Source organism: Heloderma suspectum, chromosome 2 (genome assembly GCF_057233095.1).
Source record: "Heloderma suspectum isolate Gila_16-S chromosome 2, 16-S_ref, whole genome shotgun sequence".
Taxonomy (NCBI): Eukaryota; Metazoa; Chordata; class Lepidosauria; order Squamata; family Helodermatidae; genus Heloderma; species Heloderma suspectum.
The window spans coordinates 139,593,740-139,616,720 of NC_139459.1; the positions used below are offsets into that span (position 1 = coordinate 139,593,740).

Genomic DNA, 22,981 nt, shown 5'->3' on the forward strand with positions numbered 1-22,981 from the left:
TGGGTTGCCAGGATCAGTTATACAGCCACTTGGCATGAACTGCAAAACAGCCCATGTTGCTCTTCACAATCTCACTAGTGCCACCTCTGGCCCCTTTCACCAGGGACTGCCCTTCCACCAATGCCCAAACAGCACTTTGGAGGAACTGTCACTTCTTCTCCACCATTTTTCTGGTCAGGAGTATGCAAATGCATTCATAATTTTTTATTATTCCCCACCCCTTTGTAAGTGCACAGTAATGCATGTTCGCCAGTCCGATATCTGTAACCTAGCCTTGTCAATTTCCTTGTATATTTCAGATGTCAAAGGGAGCGCCAAAGTGAGAGAAGGTGCAACAAAGGGCCGGGGGGATGGGACAGTATCTCCCATTTGGCAATGTAATTCTCTCACTTTTAAGTGTTGGACACTTGTCAGCATCCTCCTCCTATTCAACACTACCCCTAGTCTCCAGCAAATCCAGAAAGGGGCGTTATTGACTCCCCACCCTGACAAGTGATAACAGATTTGACTAGCCAAATATTCCACAGCACCAGCAATGCCTTACCGTTTCCTTCGTTTGATAGCCCCATCTGAAAGCAAACATAAGAATGAGGGCTCTTTGTTACCAAGCCTTCTCAATATATGAAAACAGGGTCTTGGTGTGCATAGTCCAAAGAATTACAGCTTCAGAACAGATTTTGCAATTTCTGTAATTGTACATGCATTTTAGAACTCAGGGCCAATTAAAATCTTATGTTCCCCATATGAAGGGTGCCTAAATCTGCTTCTGCATGGCAGATTTGATGCCAAATATTTGCTGAATTTACCATGTATTGTTTGTTGTGCTATAAGGGATGGGGTGGGGGATTACAGTACCTGAATGCCAGAAAGGTAGAGGGGTCCTTACTGAAATTCAAAAGCCTCACCCTCAACTCTCCTCAATGTTAGCCAAGCTGCACAAACCTTTTAACCCAGGGGCAGGCAACCTTTCTGGGTCATGGGCCCTTCTGGCAACTTGAAAAACAACCCTGAGCACCACCACAAAATGGCTGCCATGGGAGGAGTAGAAAATAACAACACACCCAGAACACTTAGTAAAAGGTAGAGGAAAACAATACACTAAACAACTTCTCTGAACCCAGTGGGAGGGATAAGGCGCCTTGGCAGGCACCAAGAAAGGAATCTGGAGGCACATTGTTACATGCAGGTACCTCGTTGCTTACCCCTGCCTTTTAAAACAATAGCTAAAAGGGTCATCAAAAAAATGTAAGGAGGCTGGACCCCTTCTGTCTACCCCCTGGTAATTTGACTATCAACATTTCCTTGAGAGAGGATGACCAACTGTGTTGAAGGAAGACCTTTGTTAAGAAACCCTCTTTGGATCCCACCATTTTAGAGAACTATCAGCCCCGTCTTAAATTTACCATGACTGCACATGGCTTTTAACTAGGCAGTGGGAACCCAACTCCAGGCTTTCCTGGATGATGCTGATTATCTTGATCCATTCTAATCTAGATTCTGACTTGGGTTTTGGAAATGAAAGGTCAGGTTGCTTACCTGTAACTGTAATTCTTCGAGTGGTCATCTGTGCATCACACATATGGGCTCTGCGCCTGCACGGAGACTCATTCGGGAAACTTCCAAGCTGCATAGATTTTTGGTGGGAACCCATCCCCCGCCATCTCTGGCATATATCGCGTGGGTTCCCACTTTCCCCTCAGTTCCTTGAGACCACAAGTAGTCCCAGACCGAGAAGAAGAACACCTTGGTGCCATCAGACCAGTTGACACCAAAGTGGGGATAGTGTGTGTGTGTGTGTGTGTGTGTGTGTGTGTGAATGCACAGATGACCACTCGAAGTACTACAGTTACAGGTAAGCAACCTGACTTTCTTCTTCGTGGTCTCTGTGCATCACACACATGGGCGAGTAACAAGCTAACTTACCGGAGGTGGGTCGGTGTCTCAATGTAGTACCGACGAAAGCACAGCCCTGCCAAAGGTACAGTCTGCTTGAGCTTGAACGTCCAGTCTGTAGTGCCTAATAAAGGTAGAAGGCTTAGACCAGGTGGCCGCCTTACACAAGTCTACGATGGGAACCCCTCTCGCAAAGGCTACGATGGGAACCCCTTTTGCAAAGGCAGTGGAAGTCGACACTCCCCTTGTTGAGTGCACTCGGATTCGAGTTGGTAGGGGTTTCCCAGTGACCTCGTACACCAGTGAAACAGTGTGTACGATCCAGGATGCCAGCCTCTGAGAGGAGACTGGAGAGCCCTTATTGGGTGCCCCATAGCACAGGATGAGCTGTTGTGAGTTGCGGAAAGGCTCAGTCCATGACTTATAGAAAGCCAGTGCTCTCCGGACATCTAGAGTGTGTAGCCTTCATTCCAAATCAGAAGTTAGGGATGGAAAGAAGGTAGGGAGCACGACCGGTTGATTAAGATGGAAGTCCGTGACCACCTTTGGGAGGAATGCTAAATCGGGCTGCAGGACCACCTTTTCCTTGTGAAATACGGTATAAGGTGAGTCTATTCGCGAGGAGAGTTTGCTCGCTCTCCTCGATGTCGTAATGGCTATCAGAAAGGCAACCTTCCAAGACAGCAGCCTCAAGTCCACTGTAGCAAGTGGTTTGAATGGTAGCAATGTGAGGGTGTTAAGCACTGGGGTTAGGTCCCACTGAGGAACGAAGTCTCTCACTGGAGGAACCAAGTTTCTGAGTCCCCGCAGGAATTACTTGCATAAGGGGTGGCTGAATATGGAGCACCCGTCAATGTTGCCCCTCATAGCAGAAATCGCTGAGTACTTCAGGCCCTTGCTGAAAAGATGTTGGAGGAAAACCAATATGTCCACTAGACAACAGTAATTAGGGTTACAGTTGTTGTCCGACAGCAGTAATTAAGGTTACAGTTGTTATCGGTCACAAACCGAACAAATGAAGCCCATTTTGCTGAGTACAAGTGGCGCATGGATGGTTTCCTCACCACATCAAGTACAGCCTGCACTGTCAGTGGAATCAGTGGGAAAAAGTGGTGGGTGGTTGGATCCTCCATGCTGTGAGGTTCAGGGTGTGTAGATCAGGGTAAAGGATCCCGCCTCGGTCCAGGGAAATCAAGTTGTCTATCTGCGGTAGGAGGCATCCGTGCATTAGGTTCAACAGCATTGTGAACCAGAGTTGTCTGGGCCACCAAGGAGCAATCAGGATGCAGTTCATGGCGTCCTGTGTGATTTTGGAGATCACCCTCGTGAGGGGTGGGAAGGAAGGGAAGAGGTAGAATAGGCGATCCTTCTATTCTAGGAAAAAGGCATCGCCAAGTGATCCGTGGCAGACTCCGGCTCTGGAGCAGAATTGTCCGCAGGCCATGTTCGCTGGATTGGCTGACCAGGTCAATCTCTGGTCGGCCCCACTGGTTGAAAATTAGTTGCAGGACTGTCTTGTCCAGCTGCCATTCATGGGAGCACCGGAGGAAGCGGCTGAGAGAGTCTGCCAACAGGTTGTCTTGTCCTGCTATATGGAGAGCGGTCAATCAAATGCCCTTGGCAACAACCCAATTGTAACAGTGTAGAGTGAGAAAAAGGAGGCGGGCAGAGTGTGTTCCGCCTTGCTTGTTTAGGTACTAGAGAACTGTGTTGTCCGTGAGGATCTGGATGTGTCGATGTGGGAGGTGCTGTTTGAAGGTGCGGTGAGCTTGCCAAACTGCCAACAGCAACAGGAAATGTGTATGGTATAGTGTTTCTTTGGAGGACCATCGACCTTGTGCTTGAAGGGGACTGCAATGCGCTCCCTAACCTAGGAAAGAGGCGTCTGTGGTGAGAACCCTGGATGGAGGAGCAGGAAGGAATGGCATCCCTTGGGTCAGATGTCTAGAGTCCATCCACCAGTCCAAGCTGAGAGCAACGACCTCCGGTATCGAGAGTGTCACAAAAAGAGGGTTGTGGGTTAAGTCAAAGTTCCGGATGAACCAGTGTTGAAGTGGTCTCATTCATAGCCGAGCCCATTCCACGGCCGATACCATGGCTGCCATGTGGCCAAGGAGGCACTGGACATTGTGTGCCCTGGCACGGCAGGCAGAGAATATCGATGTGGCTTGTGCGACGAGGTTTGTGACACAAGTCGTCGGTAGGTATGCCTGGCCCGATTTGGAATCGAGGACGGCCACTATAAATTGAACTGTTCAAGCGGGGATCAAGTGAGACTTCTCCTCGTTGATTTGTAGACCCAATGCCTGAAGAAGGTCCAAGACGATCACGATATCGCACAATACAGCTTCTTGGGAGGAGGCCACCAGTAGCCAATCGTCTAGATACGGGTAGATTTCTACTCCCTGAAGACGGAGGTAAGCGCAGACAACAGCCATACACTTGGTAAATACGCATGGGGCTGTTGAGAGGCCAAACGGCAAGCCGTTGTACTGGAACAGTTCCACTCTGATCACAAAGTGGAGGAACTTTCTGTGTGAGCATTCTATGGCTACGTGGAAGTACATGTCTTCGAGAATGATTGTGGCAAACCAAGAGCCCTTCTGTTGGAGTGGGAGAATTGTGGCTAGAGTTGTCATCCTGAACTTCTTGGGGGTGACAAACTTGTTCAGGTCGTGAAGGTCAAGAATGCGCTGAAGGCCTCCGTCCCGTTTCGGTACCGTGAAGTACCTGGAGAAGAACCCCTCCACGCCGACGGTTGGATGAACGCACTGAATGGCGCCCTTTCATAAGAGAGATTGAGTTTCTTGGTGGAGGACCTCTGAAGGTGGGGTGACCCAGACTGGACCCAAAGGCGGGTGTGTGTTGAATTCTATTCTGTACCCGTGATGGACAACAGTGAGCACCCAGTAGTCCGACATCGTTCTTGCCTACGCCGGGTAATATTGGCTCAGGAGGTCTTCGAAAGGTGGACTGTAACTGTCAGTACGGAGAGGAACAGAACTGAAGGTGAAGACGACGTTTATAGAATCCCTCACCCTTCACCTTTTGTTGGAACCTGGGGAAGGAGTAGCTTTTTCTCTGCTGGTGCTGGTGCTGTGGGAATCTGGGTGTCCGGTCCCCAGATTGCCAAGGTGGATAGGTCTGGTTTCGGTACCAGCGATGCTGACGGTACGGAGGATGCTGCTGCTGTTGCTGCTGGGCTTGACCGATGCCCATCTTACAAGCAGTCGTTCTGGCGTTCTGCACAGAGTCCATCTGGTCATCCGTGCTGGCGTTGGATAAACCCTTGCTGTCGAAGGGTAGATTTTCTATCGGCGAGCGTGCTTCAGGAGTTAGGCCCGCAGAGCAAAGCCAGGCATGCTGCCTTAGGGCAACAGATCCCATCATGCTCTTAGCACTGTAGTCCGCTTGATGACGGGCAGTATTGATTTGTTGACAAGAGAGCTTGGATGCCTCAGCATGAAACATTCTAGCTAAGTTGCGTTGATCCTTGGGGAGGTATGCAATGAGGGGGTCCATTTTCTCCCAGAGGAAGAGCTGATACCTGACCATCATCGCCTGGTAGTTGGAAATTCTAAGCCCCAATGCCACTGAGGAGTAGAGACAATGTCCGATATCAAGTTTGCAACCCTCCTTATCCACAGGGGAGGCATGTGCTTTTTACGAGTGACCTTGGGCAAACTCCACAATTATGGAGTTTGGTTTCGGATGTGAGAAAAGATGTGTCTGTCTCTTGAACCCTGTACATCGATTCCAGCCTCTTGGACAATGGGGTCAAGGACGAAGGTGCTTTCCATGCCTGTTGGACTGCATTCAGCAGGGCTGGAAAAAAAGGAATGGCCACTGGTGCGGATAGGTCCGTTGCAACGGCATCCAATCCCGGGTCGTGAATCTGTTGGACCTCGACGCCCAATGACTGCGCCATCCTCAGCACTTGTTCGGAGAAGTGGGCCATGTCTTCAGAAGGCGAGGCTCTATCTCATGTCCCGATGACATCGTCCGGTGATGAGAGAGGTGGAGGAACCAAAGAATATGAGGAGGAGTCAGACTGGCAGTCCTCCCCAGATTCTTGCGACTGAGTAGGTCGTTGAACCACAGCAGAAGCATGAGGTGGAACAGGAGGTGGTGGGACTTGATGGTCCCAACTGGTTTGGTGTATCGCTAGGGACGTCGAGCACCTCAGTACCAGAGGAAGAGGGCAGAAAACGTCCTGGGTGTCGAAGCCGGAGCATTGTCCAGACTGAAAAGGAGCAGCAATGGTGAAGTAGCTCCTAGGTAGCGGGAGCGATTGAGGAAGAGATCGCGGTCCCTACGGAGTCTCCAATCCGCATCCAAACGCTGTCAGTGGGGGGGGGAGATGACGAGGCCGAAAAACGGTCCCAACCTCGGGATGGAGAACCTGAGTGATCATGGTCATATTGTCCCATCCAATGATCCCTATGGTATTGATCTGGAGATCAGTATCGAGAAGGCTGTGGAGGGGAATGCGTGGGTCGATACCGAGGTGACTGGATGTCATAACGACGCTGTGTTGAAGACCTGGATCTCCGTCCCATGGCTGTCTGAGTTGGACGGGGTAGTGGGGTTGGTGTATCCCTCAACTCACCCTCTGAGACTGTAGAGGCCGGTTCCAGAGCAGTTGTGTGTGTGGTGGGCACAACACGAATAAGGTGGTGGAAGATTCCACTCCTTTTCCTGTTATTTGGAGGATTTCTTTTTCCTCTTCTTTCCGGTGCATCCGCTGCTAGTTTAGGGCGTTTCACCCATTTTGAGAGCTTTTTTTGCCACCGAAATGGCCAAGCACCTTCCCAGAGTAGGTGGGTCTACTCGCACCGGCTCAGTGGTGGGCGGGGGGGGGGGCAGATTGGATCGCAATGACCGCTTCTGTACTTGTAGAAGGGGTCATGGAGGGCTGGTCCCTGAGTGTTTGTGCCTTAGGCATGTCGACCACCTGAAGGGCCCATTGCCACAGGATCACTTTTAGTCAATCGGACCTGTTCTTGTGAGCCTGTTTTGATAGTGATTGGCAGTGGTGGCAAGTTTATTTATTTATTTATTTATTTCTATACCGCCCAATAGCCGAAGCTCTCTGGGCGGTTCAAGTTTCAACTTTGTGGGATTCCCCCAAAGAAAGAAGACATAAGGAGTGCCAGCCCTAAGAGGTCACGTTACTACCACAGGCCGTGCACCTTCTAAACGGAGGCTTTGGGGTCATAGGCCGAGGAAGAAAAAAATGCATCGCTGCTCAGGCGAACAATACTCCCCAACACCACCAAAATCTCTGTTTCTCCTTCTTGTCTCTCTCTCAGGCTCTCTTATTGAAGATAAAGAAGAAAAAAGATGAAGGAAGAAATGAGGTTTAGATAAGAAATACAGCGTCACAGAACGTTGAAAGACGTTCCCCACAGAGTAACGTTAAGGCGGTCAAAAAGCAACTGAGGGGAGGGCAGGAACCCATGCTATATATGCCAGAGACGGTGGGGGAGGGGTTCCTGCCAAAAATCTATGCATCTTGGAAGTTTCCTGAATGCGTCTACGTGCAGGCACAGAGCCCATATGTGTGATGCACAGAGACCACGAAGAAGAAATGTCTTGATCACCCTGGTGAACAACTTATAGCAGGAACTAGAGAGGGGGAGTATGTCCCATCTGATTCTGCTGGAACTCTCAGTAGTTTTCAATAGCATAGACCAGTGTACCTTCTGGACCACCTGATGGGGCTAGGGAGCAGTTTTATAGTGGTTCTGGTCCTACATGGAGGGCAGTTCCCAGAAGGTGGTGTTGAGGGACTTAGAATCATAGAATAGTAGGGTTGGAAGGGGCCATCGAGTCCAACCCCCTGCTCAATGCAGGAATCCAAGTCAGAGCATCCCTGACAGATGGCTGTCCAGCCTCGTCTTGAATGCCTCCAGTGTGGGACAGCCCACTACCTCCCTAGGTAATTGGTTCCATTGTTGTACTGCTCTAACAGTGAGGAGGTTTTTCCTGATCTTCAGCCAGAATCTGGCTTCCTGTAACTTGAGTCCATTATTCCGTGTCCTGTACTCTGGGATGATCGAGAAGAGATCCTGGCCTTCCTCTCTGTGACAGCCTTTCAAGTACTTGCGCTATCATATCTCCCTTCAGTCTTCTCTTCTCAAGGATAAACATGCCCAGTTCTTTCAGTCTCTCTTCCTAGGGCTTTGTTTCTAGTCCCCCGATCACCTTTGTTGCCCTCCTCTGAACCCTCTCCAGTTTGTCTGCATTAGGGATGTACGAAAGTGACTTACCTTTCTGCGGATTATGCTGATGCTGGGGGGGAGGCATTCCGTCCCTCCCCCCCGGAATCCTGGCTGGCTGGCTCCACTCTGCAGGGATTCTGCGGAGCCGCCAGCCGGCTCCACCAGCGGCCGGACATCCGGCCACTGGCTAGCAGGGACGCAAATGGCGGTGGCCATAGCCACCGCTGTTTGCGTCCCTGCAGTCAGCCGTGATAGGCTACGTAAATGTTTACGTAGCCTATCACGGCTGATTTAAAAGAAGGAAAAAAAACGCGCATATGCAAATGGCGGCGCCCATGGGCGCTGCCATTTGCGTATGTGCATTTTTTTCTTTTCTTTTAAATCAGCCGTGATAGGCTATGTAAACATTTACGTAGCCTATCACGGTGTTTTTTAAAAATTTAGCTGTGATAGGCTACGTAAATCTTTACGTAGCCTTTCACTTTTTTTGTTTGTTTTTTGTTTTAACTGGAAATGGCGGCGGCAGCAGCCAGTCCGAAGACAGGTCACCACCGCCGCCGCAGCTGCCACTGCCAGGAAGATCCGCCCAAGGTAAATCCTGTCCCGGGGGGGGCGGGGGGGGCAGACCGTTCCGCCACCGATTTCGGGGGGCCGAATGTCCCCGAGATCCGTGGCGGAATTCTCTGACATCCCTAGTCTGCATCCTTCTTAAAGTGTGGTGCCCAGAACTGGACACAGTACTCCAGATGAGGCCTAACCAGTGCTGAGTAGAGGGGAACTAGTACTTCCTGGGATTTGGAAGCTATGCTTGTATTAATGCAGCCCAAAAGAGCATTTGCCTTTTTTGCAGCCACATCACATTGTTGGCTCATGTTCAGCTTGTGATCGACAATAATTCCAAGATTCTTCTCACTTGTAGTGTGGTTGAGCCATATATCCCCCATCTTGTAACTGTGCATTTGGTTTCTTTTTCCTAGGTGCAGAACTTGGCATTTATCCCTATTACATATCTGTTTTCTGCCCAGCGCTCCAGTCTATCCAGATCACTTTAAATTTTGTTTCTGTCTTCCAAAGTATTAGCTATCCCACCCAATTTTGTGTCATCTGCAAATCTGATCAGCATTCCATGCACCTCCTCCTCCAAGTCATTAATAAAAATGTTGAAGAGCATTGGGCCCAGGACTGAGCCCTGCAGTACCCCACTCGTTACCTCTCCCTAGTTTGAGAAGATCCCATTGATAAGCACTCTTTGAGTCCGATTCTGTAGCCAACTGTGGATCCACCTGATCATTGTTTCCTCTAGCCCACTTTGAGCTAGTTTGCTCATCAGGATATCATGGGACACTTTGTCGAAAGCTTTACTGAAGTCGAGGGATATTATGTCCACAACATTCCCAGAGTCCACAAGGCAGGTTCCCTGATCAATACATGAGATCAGATTCATCTGGCAGGATTTGTTCTTGACTAATCCATGTTGGCTTCGAGTAATCACTGAGTTGCTTTCAAGGTGCCTACAAACTGATTGCTTTATAATCTGCTCCAGAATTTTCCCAGGGATTGATATCAGACTGACTGGTCTGTAGTTCCCAGGTGCCTCCTTTTTACCCTTTTGAAGATAGGGACAACGTTACCCTCCTCCAGTCATCTGGCACTTCACCTGTCCTCCATGATTTCTCAAAGAGAATAGACAGCGGTTCTGAGAGTTCTTCTGCCAGTTCCTTTATGACTCTAGGATGCAGTTCATCTGGCCCTGGAGATTTGAACTCATTCAAAGTAAGTAGGTGTTCCTTGACCATATGCCTATTGATCTCAAGCTGCAATCCTGCCCCTTCGGCCTGTACTTCGCCTTTGCCAGGGGGGTCATAGACTCTCTTTTGGGAGAAGACTGAGACAAAGTAGGAATTGAGCACCTCTGCCTTTTCTTTGTCATCTGTTATCGTTTTTCCATCCTTATTTAATAGCTGAACCACCATTTCTTTCCTGTCTTTTACTATGCACGTAGCTGAAGAAAGCCTTTTTGTTGTTTTTAGCATCCCTCGCTAACCTGAGCTCGTTCTCAGCTTTAGCCTTCCTGACACCATCCTTGCAATTCTGTGCTACCTGCCTGTACTTTTCCTTTGTTACTTGGCCTTCTTTCCACTTCCTATATGTGTCCTTTTTTGTTTTCAGGTCATCTCTAAGTTTTTTGTGAAGCCATATTGGCTTCTTCCGTTGTCTTCCACCTTTTCTTCTTTTTGGAATGGTTTGTAATTGTGCCTTGAGAATTTCTTTTCAAAGCTCCCATCCATCTTGGACTCCTTTTCTCGTTAGCGTCACTTGCCATGGGACCTTACTGATCATTGTTCTGAGTTTATTAAAGTCAGCTTTCCTAAAATCCAGGGTACGCGTTTGACTACACTTGGCTTTTGCTTCCCTTAGAACCAAGAACTCAAGTATAACATGGTCGCTTTCCCCCAGAGTTCCTATAACTGCTACTTTATCCACTAAGTCATCTCTGTTGGGTAGGATCAAGTCAAGGATAGCCAATCCTCTAGTTCCTTCCTAGATGCTCTCGATGGAGCTACCAAGCTCCTCCTCCTGTATTTCTGTGCAGAGATATGTATTTTTCACATATAGCGCAACTCCACCTCCCTTTTTGAACAAGTTATATCCTTCAATTGCTGTATTCCAGTCATGAGAGTCATCCCACCAAGTCTCAGTTATACCTATCAAGTCATAATTTCCCTCTGGTATTAAGAGTTCAAGTTCGTTCTGTTTGTTTCCCTTACTCTGGGCATTAGTATATAGACATCGAAGACCATGTGCTTCATAGTCTGGCTTTCTTCCTACATGTGTCTGAAGACTATTATTGGGTGCTATTAGAGCTGTTTTCTCCGTTGCAGTGCATGAGGCTACGTCCATTGTTACCCCCAACTTTACATCTCCCTTCCCCGTAGGATTCAGTTTAAAGCCCTCCTGATGAAGTTCTTCATGCTGTGGCTAAACACATTCTTCCCATCCTTTGTGAGGTGCAACCCATCCCTTGCCAACAGCCCATCTTCCTGGAAGTATAGCCCATGGTCCCAGAATCTAAATCTCTCTCGTCGTCACCACCTTTGTAGCCAGTCATTCACCCCGGGTATTTTTCGTTCCCTTTCTATCCCTCTTCTAACTACTGGAAGTATGGATGAGAAAACTATCTAGGCCCCCAAGTTCTTGAGTTTCCTTCCCAAAGCTTCAAAGTCTGACGTGATTTCTTCGTAGCTCCACTTGGCGGTATCATTTGTTCCCACATGGATGAGAAGAAAGGGATACCTGTCAGTGGGCTTTATGAGTGCAGGCAACCTTTCAGTCACGTCTCTAATCCATCCTCCTGGGAGACAACATACCTGGCGGGTCCATGGGTCTTCACGACATACTTGGGTCTCGATCCCACGCAGCAAGGAGTCTCCCACTACTACCACTCTTCTTCTTGTTGTAGGCCTGGGTTTCATCGCCTCTGTTTGACTGACCATCAGCCTCTTGCTCACTCTCATGTAGGTTCCCCTGTGATTCTTCCTCTGCAGGCTGTCCTCCAGTCTCATCCACAAGTACCTGGAATCGGTTCCACAGCTCCACTGCTTCCACTGGTGCAGAGTGGCGTCTAGTTCTTCTTCTCTGAACTGTCACCCTTTTCCAAGGAGTATCCTGTACTCCATTTTTCTTCTCCTCAGCATTTCCCACTTCTGCCTCATCTTGCTGTTGCTCTTCAAGCTTCTGGTCTTCCCTTTGCTGCTGTAGTTCCCCCATTCTGTCCAAGAACTCTTCGTGTTCTCTTATTCCCCAGAGGGTCGACAGTCGCCACTCCAGTCCTCTTACTTTTTCTTCCAGCAGCATGATCAACTTGCACTTTTTGCAGGTGTAGGCCATGTTATTCTCAGGCAAGAAAACAAACACTGCACACACCTTGCAGGTCACCACCGCTGAAGAGTCTTGTCCTTCCATAGCTTCTTTTCCCTTTCTGTGTCTAGCTTTGTGATTGTTCTAGACTAGCCTGTGCCTGCTCCTCAGTAGAGGTTAAAAGCAGAGTCCCACTGGTGTGAAAGTGTGTGTTACAAGACAAATAAATGGAAAAAAAGTTAGTTAAAAAAAAGAAGAAAAAAAAAAGAAAAAAACCTCTTGTTTTACCTCCTGGCCATGGGGCCTATGGGGTCCCACAGGAACATAGGAAGCTGCCTTATGCTTAGACAAACCATTTGTCCGCCTAGCTCAGAACTGTCTACACTGATTAGCAGCTCTCCAGGGTTTCAATTTCCTGGCCCTTCCTGGAGATGCCAGGGACTGAACATGGGACCTTCTGCACACAAATCATGTGCTCTACTAATGAGCTATGACTACTTCTTGTCCTCCATATTATCTACATAGAACTGTTGGGAGAGGAGTGTGTCCAAGGATTTGGAGTGTGGTATCCCCAATATGTGGAGGAAACACAACTCTTTTCCCTTTACACCCATTAAGGAAGGCAGAGAAGATCATGATCCAATGCTTCAGTGCAGTAATAGATTAGATGTGGGCTATTCAGCTTAGACTTAATCCAGATAAAATAGAAGTGCTGCTGGTCATTAGACAATCCAACCTGGGGTCAGGTATAGCCTGTTCCTGATGGAGATGCACTCCTTTTGAATTATCGGGTCTGCAGCTTGGGAGTGCTTTTGGATCCATCTTTGCTCCTGGGTAATTCAGTAACAGCTGTATTCAAATGTGTTTTGTACAGCTTCACCCAGTATACCCACTGTGCTCTTTCTTGGGAAAAGCAGACCTGACTGCTGTCACACATAACATGGTCATATCTAAACTAGATTACTGGAAAGTCTTCTACATGGGACTGTCTCTGAAAAGTGTTTAGAAACTAGAACTGGTGCAAAATGTGGAAGCTACTTTTTTTTTCTGAAGCTTGCTATTCAGAGCATTAAAATCCAAGGTTGTTCGATCTACACTGGCTTCGGGTCCATTTCCAAGACAATTCAAAGTACTGTTATTATTTATAAAGCTCTAAATGGTTTGAGGCCAGGATATTAGAACTGCCTTTTCCAATATGGGCTAGGGATGCTGGAGAAATATGAGATGGACTAAAATGAGCTCAGATTTCTAGAATTCCGACATGCAGAATCCGCTGCGGAGTGACCCCCTCAGGCAGCATGGCATCCATGGACTTCTGGATTATTTTTTTTTTACTTTTCTGAAATTTACGCATATAAATTCGTAGGAAAATACATACATTTCTGCTGAGGAAATGTTGAATGGAATGAGGGACAATATGCTAAATATTACATACTAAGGTAAATAATGTAAATACTTACATAAACACTTACGTAATTATTTGCGTATTTTTCCGCACGACGAAAAAGAATATTCACATCCATCTGTGGGCCGTCAACGGAACAAAAAGCACCTGACAATCCACGAAACACACATGGAGCGGATTTTACAGTCCGTACATCCCCAATATGGGCTTGCCTGCCCACTGCAATCAAAGGCCAGGTTTGTGTACCTTTGTCAGAAGCTTCGCTCGCTAGGACACGGCACAGGCCCTTTTCATTTGCAGTGCCCGGATTATGGAACTCCCTACCCAGGGAGACTCAGCCGGCACCCTCTTTATTGGTGCTCTTGACATACCATTAAAGCCTTTTATTTAGTTTAACTTTTTTCCTCCTATTTTGTCATCTTATTATTAGACTGCTGTTTCTTAGTTCAGATTTATTTTATGTTTTAATTTATCATTTATTTATTGTAAAATGGCAACAAAACAAAAATGAGGTAAAGAAAAAATGTAGCTACATAGATTTGAATATATTAATTTCAATGCATAGATATGAGGTGCGTGTATGTGTGCGTGTATGAAAAACAGCTAAGAATTCTACATATACTTCAACAAAAGCAGACCAAATATCCATACAGGTATCCATTCACAAATGGCTTCTATATGCCACCTGTCCAAATGCTGAAAGCATTGTTAGGTCTTCAGTCCACCGCATTATAGGAGGTGTGATTATCCTTCCAGTCTTTTAGCTGTCAAAATCTGTTTATCATATATGGTTTTAATTATATTATGAGCTGCCTGGGGATCACATTATGGAGCCAAAAGGTCAATATTTTAATGTATTTTAAACAAGAGAGACCAAACTGGAGAAACGAATCATACTCTAACGTTACTTGCAGACCATTATTTCCTGAAGAGATTATTAAACTTGTTATTAACTGAAATAATAAAAATAAGCTGCCAGCACTACAATCCTATATAGATCTACTCAAAAGTAAGTCCCATTGATTTCAATGGGACTTACTCCCAGGTAAGTGGGTATAGGATTGCAGGTTGAACGTATTCTATTCAACCTGCTTTAGCTAAATCTGATGGCTTTAAAATGATTTTTGTTCAATGATGTGGTGACAGCAGCCTTGGAAAAAAATGGCATGAGTTTTTTATGTATGAGAAGCCAAAAGCAGCATTATTGAAATTACAGAAACCTTACAATATAGGGGGGACAGAGTTTACCAAATATTGTAACTAGGGATGTTGCAAGTATTTAAGCAGAAAAGCTTGCAAGAGCACAGTATTGAGGTCAGCAGGGCTGTTGCAGCCTCCCCCTTGCTTACATGCTACCCCTAGAGCCCAATAACTAATGGGACAAAGAAGGAGGCAGGCAGCAGTAGACATATCCCAAGCCCTGGCACAATGCCTTTTCCCACAAGGGTGGAACTGGGACTACTACAGTGGTAGAATTGCAGTCCCATTCCCACTGATAAAAGACATTCTGCTAAGGCCTAGGGAATAACTCCTTGCAAAACTACCCTGCCCCAAGGCAAGTTAAAGGGTGCTGGGGAAGGGGAAAGGATGAAGAGAATGCTTTGTAAGTGCCCTCCAAACTTTTTGTGAGAGTAAAAGCTGAAGCCTTTGTGAGCATTTAATTTCAACCTTTTTAAAGCAATTGCACAGTGAATGAATTTTGGTCTGAACCTACCACTGATAGTTAATGGAACTGTGTAAGATCACCATTAGGAGCACTGCTATGGTTTTGTAAAATTAAGTATGAAAAGTCATCTCATTATATCTAACCCATGTTATTACTGCTATTATGGATGTTTCGAATTTTAAAGAAGAGTCCTCCTACATTACTATGATATATAATGACATTTTTGTATCAGCGGAGATGCTACTAACTGAATCAAGCATGGTGCTATTAGGTTTGAAGTTGTTGTTCCAGAAGGGAGATGTATGCGCAATTTGAATTGGCAAGGAAACTGAAGAATAAACACATCCCAATGGTATTAATACTTCCAATGTTTTGCAGAAATTAAATAAGGAGAACTATGATACTCTATTTAACAAGATTCAGATCAATCATACATGATAGAAGAGGGATTTACAGTTTCAAATTTATCAGGTTTCTGTTTGCTCTTGAAAACGCTAAAGGATACATAATTTACAACCAATAAGAACCTGTATCGCTAAAAAGTTCTTTAAAAATAAAGCATTGAATGGACTTACCTTTTTCTTTTTACTATGTGAAGAATCACTCTTCTCTTCAGGAGGACAGGGGTTGTCTTCTACATTTACATTAACAGGCCTTTTGTGTTGAGTCTTGGAACCCCGAGGGCGTTGTTTGATGCTGTATCTTTTACTGGTATCCAGATGTGTTTTCATATCTTGTCTTTTCAACTGACAAGCTTTTCTCCAGTTTTTTAGCATTTGATATATAACCAAAGGAAGAGGTGATTTTCCCTGTTCAGAACATACGAACTTCATATGCTCAATGGTTTTCATTATTTTCATAATGTGAGCCATTTTTCCTAAATCCTTCCTTTCAGCCAACATCAATTTTTCAAGAAGTGAAGAAAATTGGTTGTAGTTACATTCTAGTTCAGACACGGTACTCCCATAATTTAAACATATGGTATATGGTACCAAGTCGACACACATGGAGATGGGGGACTTGGATTTTTGTAGCAGGTTTCTAGTTTCTGAAAGTTCTGCAAGCTCTCTTTTGAGAAGATGAAGCGCATATGAACAGTTTAAGTTTTCAGCATAGTCATAAATAACATTCAACTCATCTTGAAGTTCAGAGACTGAAGACTCTATCATTTTTAAAAGGCTATCTTTCCGGTATGACAAGGAAGCCATTTTTTCTTGGCATCGAAAAAGTTCAGGTAGAAGTGATAAATCAAACCATAATAAGCTTCGAAATCTTGGTTTATCTACTTTTCTTGCTACTGAGTTCTTAAGGAAAGAAACTGTTTCATATATCATTGCAATTTCAGTATAAACCTCAACAGCTTCTGGTTTCAAAATGACAGAACTTATGCCACCAGTTTTCATGAATCCCAGAACATTTTCTTTTGTGATAAAAACATTGACATCCTCTTCCTGTAAAATCTGAAAATATGTTTTCAGCATTTCCATGTGCTCTGTACATCTGCACATGAGCTGTTGTAACCTTTCGGTGTTTGCAGACTGTGCTTCATCCAGTATTTCACCAATACAACAAATATCCTGATGTAAAACTGGAGAATTAGTAACGAAATAGCTTGCCTTTTGTTTCCTGTCTGGATTTTCCCAATTACAAGATTCTTCTGCAGACTTCCTTGTGATATCTTCTTGAAGAGCACTGTTAAAGGTTCCACTTCCACACTTCTCTACCATATTCTCATAAATCTCATAGAGTTTAGACAGGGCAGCTTCATTGATTTCAAACATTTGTCGTTCCCCATCTTTTAAATCTCCATTTATACACCCCACCCCCCTCTCTCTCCAAGCAAGACTTTTAGCAGCATCAAAAAATATATGCTCAAGGCCAAACAGTGATGCTTTTATATTCACTTCTTCACAGGTCTTTATAAATTCTATCTTTGTAGCAATAATCTCCATTATAACCCAAAAATGTTCTTCTTTTTCAGCACTCAAATTAATTCCTGGAAGACTTTTAGATACAGTTATTAAATCCACTGTATTTTTTCTTGTATTTTCTAAGTCTTCCAGAGTATCTCCATAGTTAGCTCCACAAACATATGGTATAGAAAGAAAAAAATCTGAGAAAAGGGAATTACTTTTCATTGCTGCTTCACATTCCTCTATTTCTCGTCTTGATTTCAAGAAGGAATAGTAAGAATTATTTTCCCATCTTGTGTTCTCAAAAACTTCCACCAATTGTTTGTGGTAGCTTTGTAACTCATTATGTGTATTATATTTTAATCTCCTCTGAAAAGCAGGATAGAAATTCGACTGTTGTTGATAACCTGACTGCCCACCAAACAACTCACCACGCAGTGAATCATCATACCAAAGCAAACTTCGGAAAGTTGGCGCACCTTCTATAAGTCTTTTCTTATTTTCCATGAATTCAATTGTTTCCATTATAATTTGTAGTTCAACCAGCAATTCTATAGCACAAGGTTTTAATTTACAACTGGCTGGCATGTTTCTTTCAGCATTCCCAAGTATCTCCCTAGAAACCAAAACATGTTCAAGAGAGCAACCCTGCTTTTTCTCAAAAGCCGTAACAAACAAAGGAAGACTGCTTCTGCAAAATAGAATCTTTTCATGTAATATATTCAAAGATGAGGTTTCATCTGCTTTTTGCAAGATCTCTGATATTTTAACTTTAAAATCAAGAGATTTTGGTTCCATTTCTACTTTTGTACATTTGATTATACTGCTGAGGTCTTTGCAGTTGTTAGAAGGTTCACCTGAGAAACAGTTTTCATTGAGTCTAGTCCCAGCAGTTGTAAAGTGCTTATTTGTTTTTGTTGGCTTGACACTGTAACGGGCAGGAGGTAAAGGGGTGGTTACAGTATTAGCTTCAACCTGTTCTGAAACAGTTCTTAATAGTGAGTCAGAATGAAGCTTAGTAACTTGATTAATGTTGTTTAAGGAAGTCTGTCTGCAGAGGGACTCCTCATTAGGTGAGAAATGACTTGTTTTACCTTTCTGTTCAAAGCCTATCTTTGCCAATGGCTTCACAGGAATGTTGTTCATGACATTCAGATTTATATTTGAAAAATCTTTCTTGGTTTCCAATATCCCTGTTTCCTCTATTTTTTCCCCTTCGTGTTCCTGTAATGTATAATGATGAGATGACAGGAACAGGTTATTATCTACCAAAGGCATAGGAGATGGTTTATAACCACTGGATGATACTCCCTCAGTATTATTTTCTGGTTGTTTCACAGATACAGTCAATGGCTTATATTTCCTATTTGCAGCAGTATACAATTCCTGTTCAGCTGCTTCACTAAGTTTATTGGGGCAATATTGTTCCGGTTTTAAATTATTATTTTTATTATGAGAGTCTGCCTCTTGCTTCTGTTTGTTGAAAGACTTTGTAAGCTTTTCGGAGCAGTTTCTCTCTAAATTTTCATTTGATGAATTGTTTGATCTTGTTTTCAAAGGCAATGATCCAGCACCATGCACCTGGGGAGTTAAGTGAACTTGACACACTCTGACATCATGTTTATCTTCTGCTATAGGTAAGAATGCTGATGAGGCAGAACACCTTCCAACACCATTTCTAATGCTTATGTTTTCTTGGTGTGCAGGGGATTTTTCCAGAGTTTCTTTTTCACTGGAAAAAACATTTTCCAGAATTGTGAAGATGGGAGATAACATAGAAATATCATCTGGTTTTAAAACTTTTGCAGAAGACTCTAAAGCTGTAAACTTACAAGTAGATTCAACTTTTCTTTTGTCTGCTTGACAAACAACTAATTTCTTTTTCTCAATAGTTGAATTCAAATGTTTTGCAGTATTTTTACTGGTACATGTATTAGTTTCAGAGCTGAGGTTTTGCTTTGTATTTCCCATGATAGTAGTTACATTTTCTTGGATATTATTTCCAGAAGGGACTTTTAAATAAAGTTTCTGCTCATCACTCATAATGTGTTTGTCATTTGTTTGGTTCATGTTTTTTAGTTCCATGATATGTAAGTTGGTAGGTTTTTCAGAGACTGTTTCAAGTTCTTTTATTTGTATATTTCTCACATTATCACTTCCAGAAGATATATCTGAAATGTAACCAGATGCTACAGAAGAATCCAAAGGTAAGGGTCTACGGTGTAGGGCTTTGTATGATTTTGATGAGTCTCTTGGATTTTTCCTTCCAACCGTTGCTACAATTTTCAAGGCTTGAACTCTCCTTCGAGCTTTCCTTAAGTGAAACATTGCTCCATCTATTTTTTGAGACAGACATTTGTTTTTACACAGCAATGCTTCAGTGTTAAGTGTATTCAGAATATTCTTAATATGCTTTTCAGATTGCACAATTTTTTTAAATTGTCCCTTAGACAATGAACACATTTCAGATGAACAGTGTAGATTAAGTTCTTTCTTTTTGTGATAAAGTTTGAGTTTTTTCTGACCCTGTGTGTATTTCTCCATTTTTTTCTCTTGTATACATTTAATACCCATTTTTTGTCCAGAATATTTAGCTGAACATTTCCCCATTTTTGCCTTCAGTTTTGACTGAAATACATTGTTTATTGTAATTCTTAAGTCTGGACACACAAATGTATTAAATGATTCAGTTTCTTCATCTTCCACACCAGATTTCCCCCCATTTTCATTCATCTTCATAGAGGAATTTCCTGAAACCTGTGTCTTCAGACTAGATTTTCCAAACAAATTATCCCAATCCATACGCTTCTGCAGATAATGATATTCATCTTCACTAGACACATTTCCATGACTACATAATTTCTGCGGAACTATGAGACATTTCTTACACCCTTCCAATGCATTTTTGTACTCATTAGTAACTTCTAAATCCTGGATATTAGTGTCCACACATTTTACCTCTAAACCTTGTTCAAATATTTCTGGAACACTATCTCTACAAGAGAAGTTATTGTTCAACATTTCAAAATTTGCATTTGAAGAATTCGTGTCCTCAGATTGCGGCGTTTTAATTTCTGTATGCTCCATATCCCCCAAAGGTACAGGAGTAGAGGTAAGTAATATAGAGTCCATGTGATTTTTTTCCTGATGAGTTGTCAGATCCACACATTTAGTAAGCAATGCCTGTTCATGCAAGTTTTCAAATTTCCCTTTGCCATTTTCTATGCTCACTGACTGTGTTTCTGTTAATGAACATCTTTGAAAATTCAGGTTGAGAACACAAGCTGAGCTTTCTGAAACCAAAGTATCAAAATATTCTAACTTTTTCATGCAGTTTTTAATATCATCTATACTTTTCAAGTTCTGTTCATTTTCTGATGTTTTCTCTGCTGTATTTTCTGAAGCACAAAGTATCTGTATTTCAGGGGTATACCTTCTACCTTTTTCCCCCCAAGGAGACCCCTCCTCCAATTGGGTTGTGTGTATTTGATTTAAACACTGGGCACCTGCTATGTTTGTTTCATGACCCCTTTGTCCATCAACAAATATTCCCAATGAAAGACACTCTCTCCTATCCTTAAAAATGTTTTTGTCCGAAGATTCTGACTTGGGAAGACACATACTTTCTTCATTGAAGTCTCTCATTACTGTATCAGTTCCTGAGGTATCATGAGAGTGATACATATTCCCTATATTGCTAATTCTCTCTTTGACAGAACTCTCTTCTCCTTGATTTATTGTATATTCTTCCCTTACACAGATGGAGTTATTTGCACTTTCCATGCTGGAGCTTTCAGATTGCATCATTTCTTCAGACTTATTTTGTTCAAAATTATTTGCACCCGTTTCATCTGAGGACCATTCAAAGACATAGTTATCTTCAGTCCAAACTTCTCTCATGTTTTCAGAAGTATGTACCTTTTTACAAAATCCAGACTGTAATGTACGGTCCTGGACACTGTAAGTTTCATCATCATCATTACCTTCTCTCTCTGATGAAATACAATTATTTATAACACATATTCGATCAAAATCAGTTGAACACTCTATTTCAGACATATAACCATCATCCCCTTGTAATTGGCTACCCATATCTCCTCTATGATCCATCTTATCTTTACCAGATGTTACACTTTCAGGATTTTGTTTGCATTTACTTATGTCAGTATCATCATAGAAAGGTGGTTCAATAATGGTTTTTTCTTTCCTGTTATGCACTGTTATGCTAACTGGCTGGGAATCCAGGGATTTCCACTCTTTAGCCAATTTTATAGAAGGGTGCAGTTGTGATGAGGTCATTTCTGAATATTCAATTCCTTTTTCTCCTTTGAGGTCTTCTCTAAGGATACTACTTGAATTGTTGTTTTTAAAGGCCTTGGATTTTAAAGAACTATCGCTTACATGGGTTTTTAAAAAGCGCTCCATGTAAGTGTTATTAGAAGCCATAATTTCTTTGTTTGTATTACTTAGCAACTGTTCATTGTTCTCTTTGTAATCTTCATCTCTGTTTAATACAGATGGTGATACACACTCTTCTGAAGTACTTTCTTTCCATGCTGTTTTCTCCACATACTGCCTTTGGCTAAATTCATGTTTGGAGTCCAGAAGAAAAAATTCCTTAGGCACATTGTAAGGTATGCTTACATTAGCAGATACTTTCATTTCACTCTCATTCTGTGAACTCCAATGAAATATTGCCTCTCTACTTTGCCTCCACAGATTTTGTTCCCTTTTTGTTAACCTTGGATCCTTAATGAGTCTTGAAGTAGTTACAGTAGTTGAGCCACTATCACAGACAGGAGAAATGCCAGGAAATGTTTTCAAAGGATTTTTATTAGAGTTTCCTATGTGGTCCCTTCTAACATCCTGACCAGGTATTTGCTGAATATTCACTTCATTTGTTTCCATCAGTGCTGAATCCCATCTTCTAACTGATTTCTGTTTAATTTTTTTACACTGGGCTTCAGCTACAGAGCCATTCCAGTTTTGTATGCTTCCAGAAAAAGAAGAAATTTCTGCAGATGTATTATTGTCTGAGTTTACTGCACAGCTTTCAACAGGCTTTCTGAAATGCTCATAAATGAGCTTGCTTTTACCTATCCTTGTTACTCGTGTACAGTTTTCCAGTGGGAGACCTCTTCCTGTGAACGAAAGGAAAGAGATGAAACTACATCTTTTTGAAGGTTATAAGAGCTTATCTAGGAAAAAAATCTATTTTGACCCATCTATATTGTAATATTCTTAGACAAAATGTGGCTGTAGTGGTGATGTCTCCCTGGCTGTTGACCAAGGTCCTACAACATCAATGAATATTAACATTCTAACTGCTGAGCAAATGAAACATTAGAAGACAAATTTGTATTTGTATGACAAATATTTCATCAATTATTCTTTTAAAAAACAAACTATTGAACATTCACAATGTTGTGTGAGGGAAAGATCAGTTTGAATGGAAAATAACCTTACATAGACTTAAGGACAGGAAGAGATGCATGAGCAAAGTAGGGAGTCGGAAGAGAAAAAAAAATCTATGGTCGGGGGCTGTTTCCACACTGGACATTTAGTGTAGAATTTCTATGCCTTATTCACTGACTTTTTATGGGGCATCCAAATGGAGGTAAAATAGTAGTCATCCTGTGTATTCTCTGTGCTCCTTCCATTTTTTTTTCAGACTGAAGAAAATCCAACTTTTAAAAAAGGACAGAACAGTAGCACAATCTCCCCTGAGGTGTGTTATCACCTTAGTGCTACTTCTCTGTCTTTTCAAAGAGGCATAGTTTCACTGTAAGTGGTGACACAGGAAGCAGGTCTTCCTATCCCTACTTTCTACATTGTCCGCCTTGGTATCGATTGTTCATCAGGGTGTGGGAGAGGAGAACAAAGCAGGGAAGGAAATCTTATAGAAAGCTGGCATGGCGTTCCATTTGTGTATTCAGAAATGCCACATTGGAAATAAAGCAGCTTCCTCACCAGCAGGGGATTAAGATGATCCATGACCAGAGTAAGCTGAACAGGAGGATCA

The 22,981-nt window shown here is 43.3% G+C and overlaps 1 protein-coding gene across 1 annotated transcript in view; it reads right to left on the minus strand.

Annotated features, from left to right (window-relative positions):
- TEX15 (testis expressed 15, meiosis and synapsis associated) overlaps nt 1–22,981 on the minus strand; it is a 78,790-nt gene that overhangs the window by 11,649 nt on the left and 44,160 nt on the right. Inside the window, exon 7 of the mRNA XM_084835023.1 lies at nt 15,622–22,100. Within this exon, the coding sequence (XP_084691149.1) occupies nt 15,622–22,100 (6,479 nt within the window). The remainder of the gene's footprint in view (nt 1–15,621; nt 22,101–22,981) is intronic.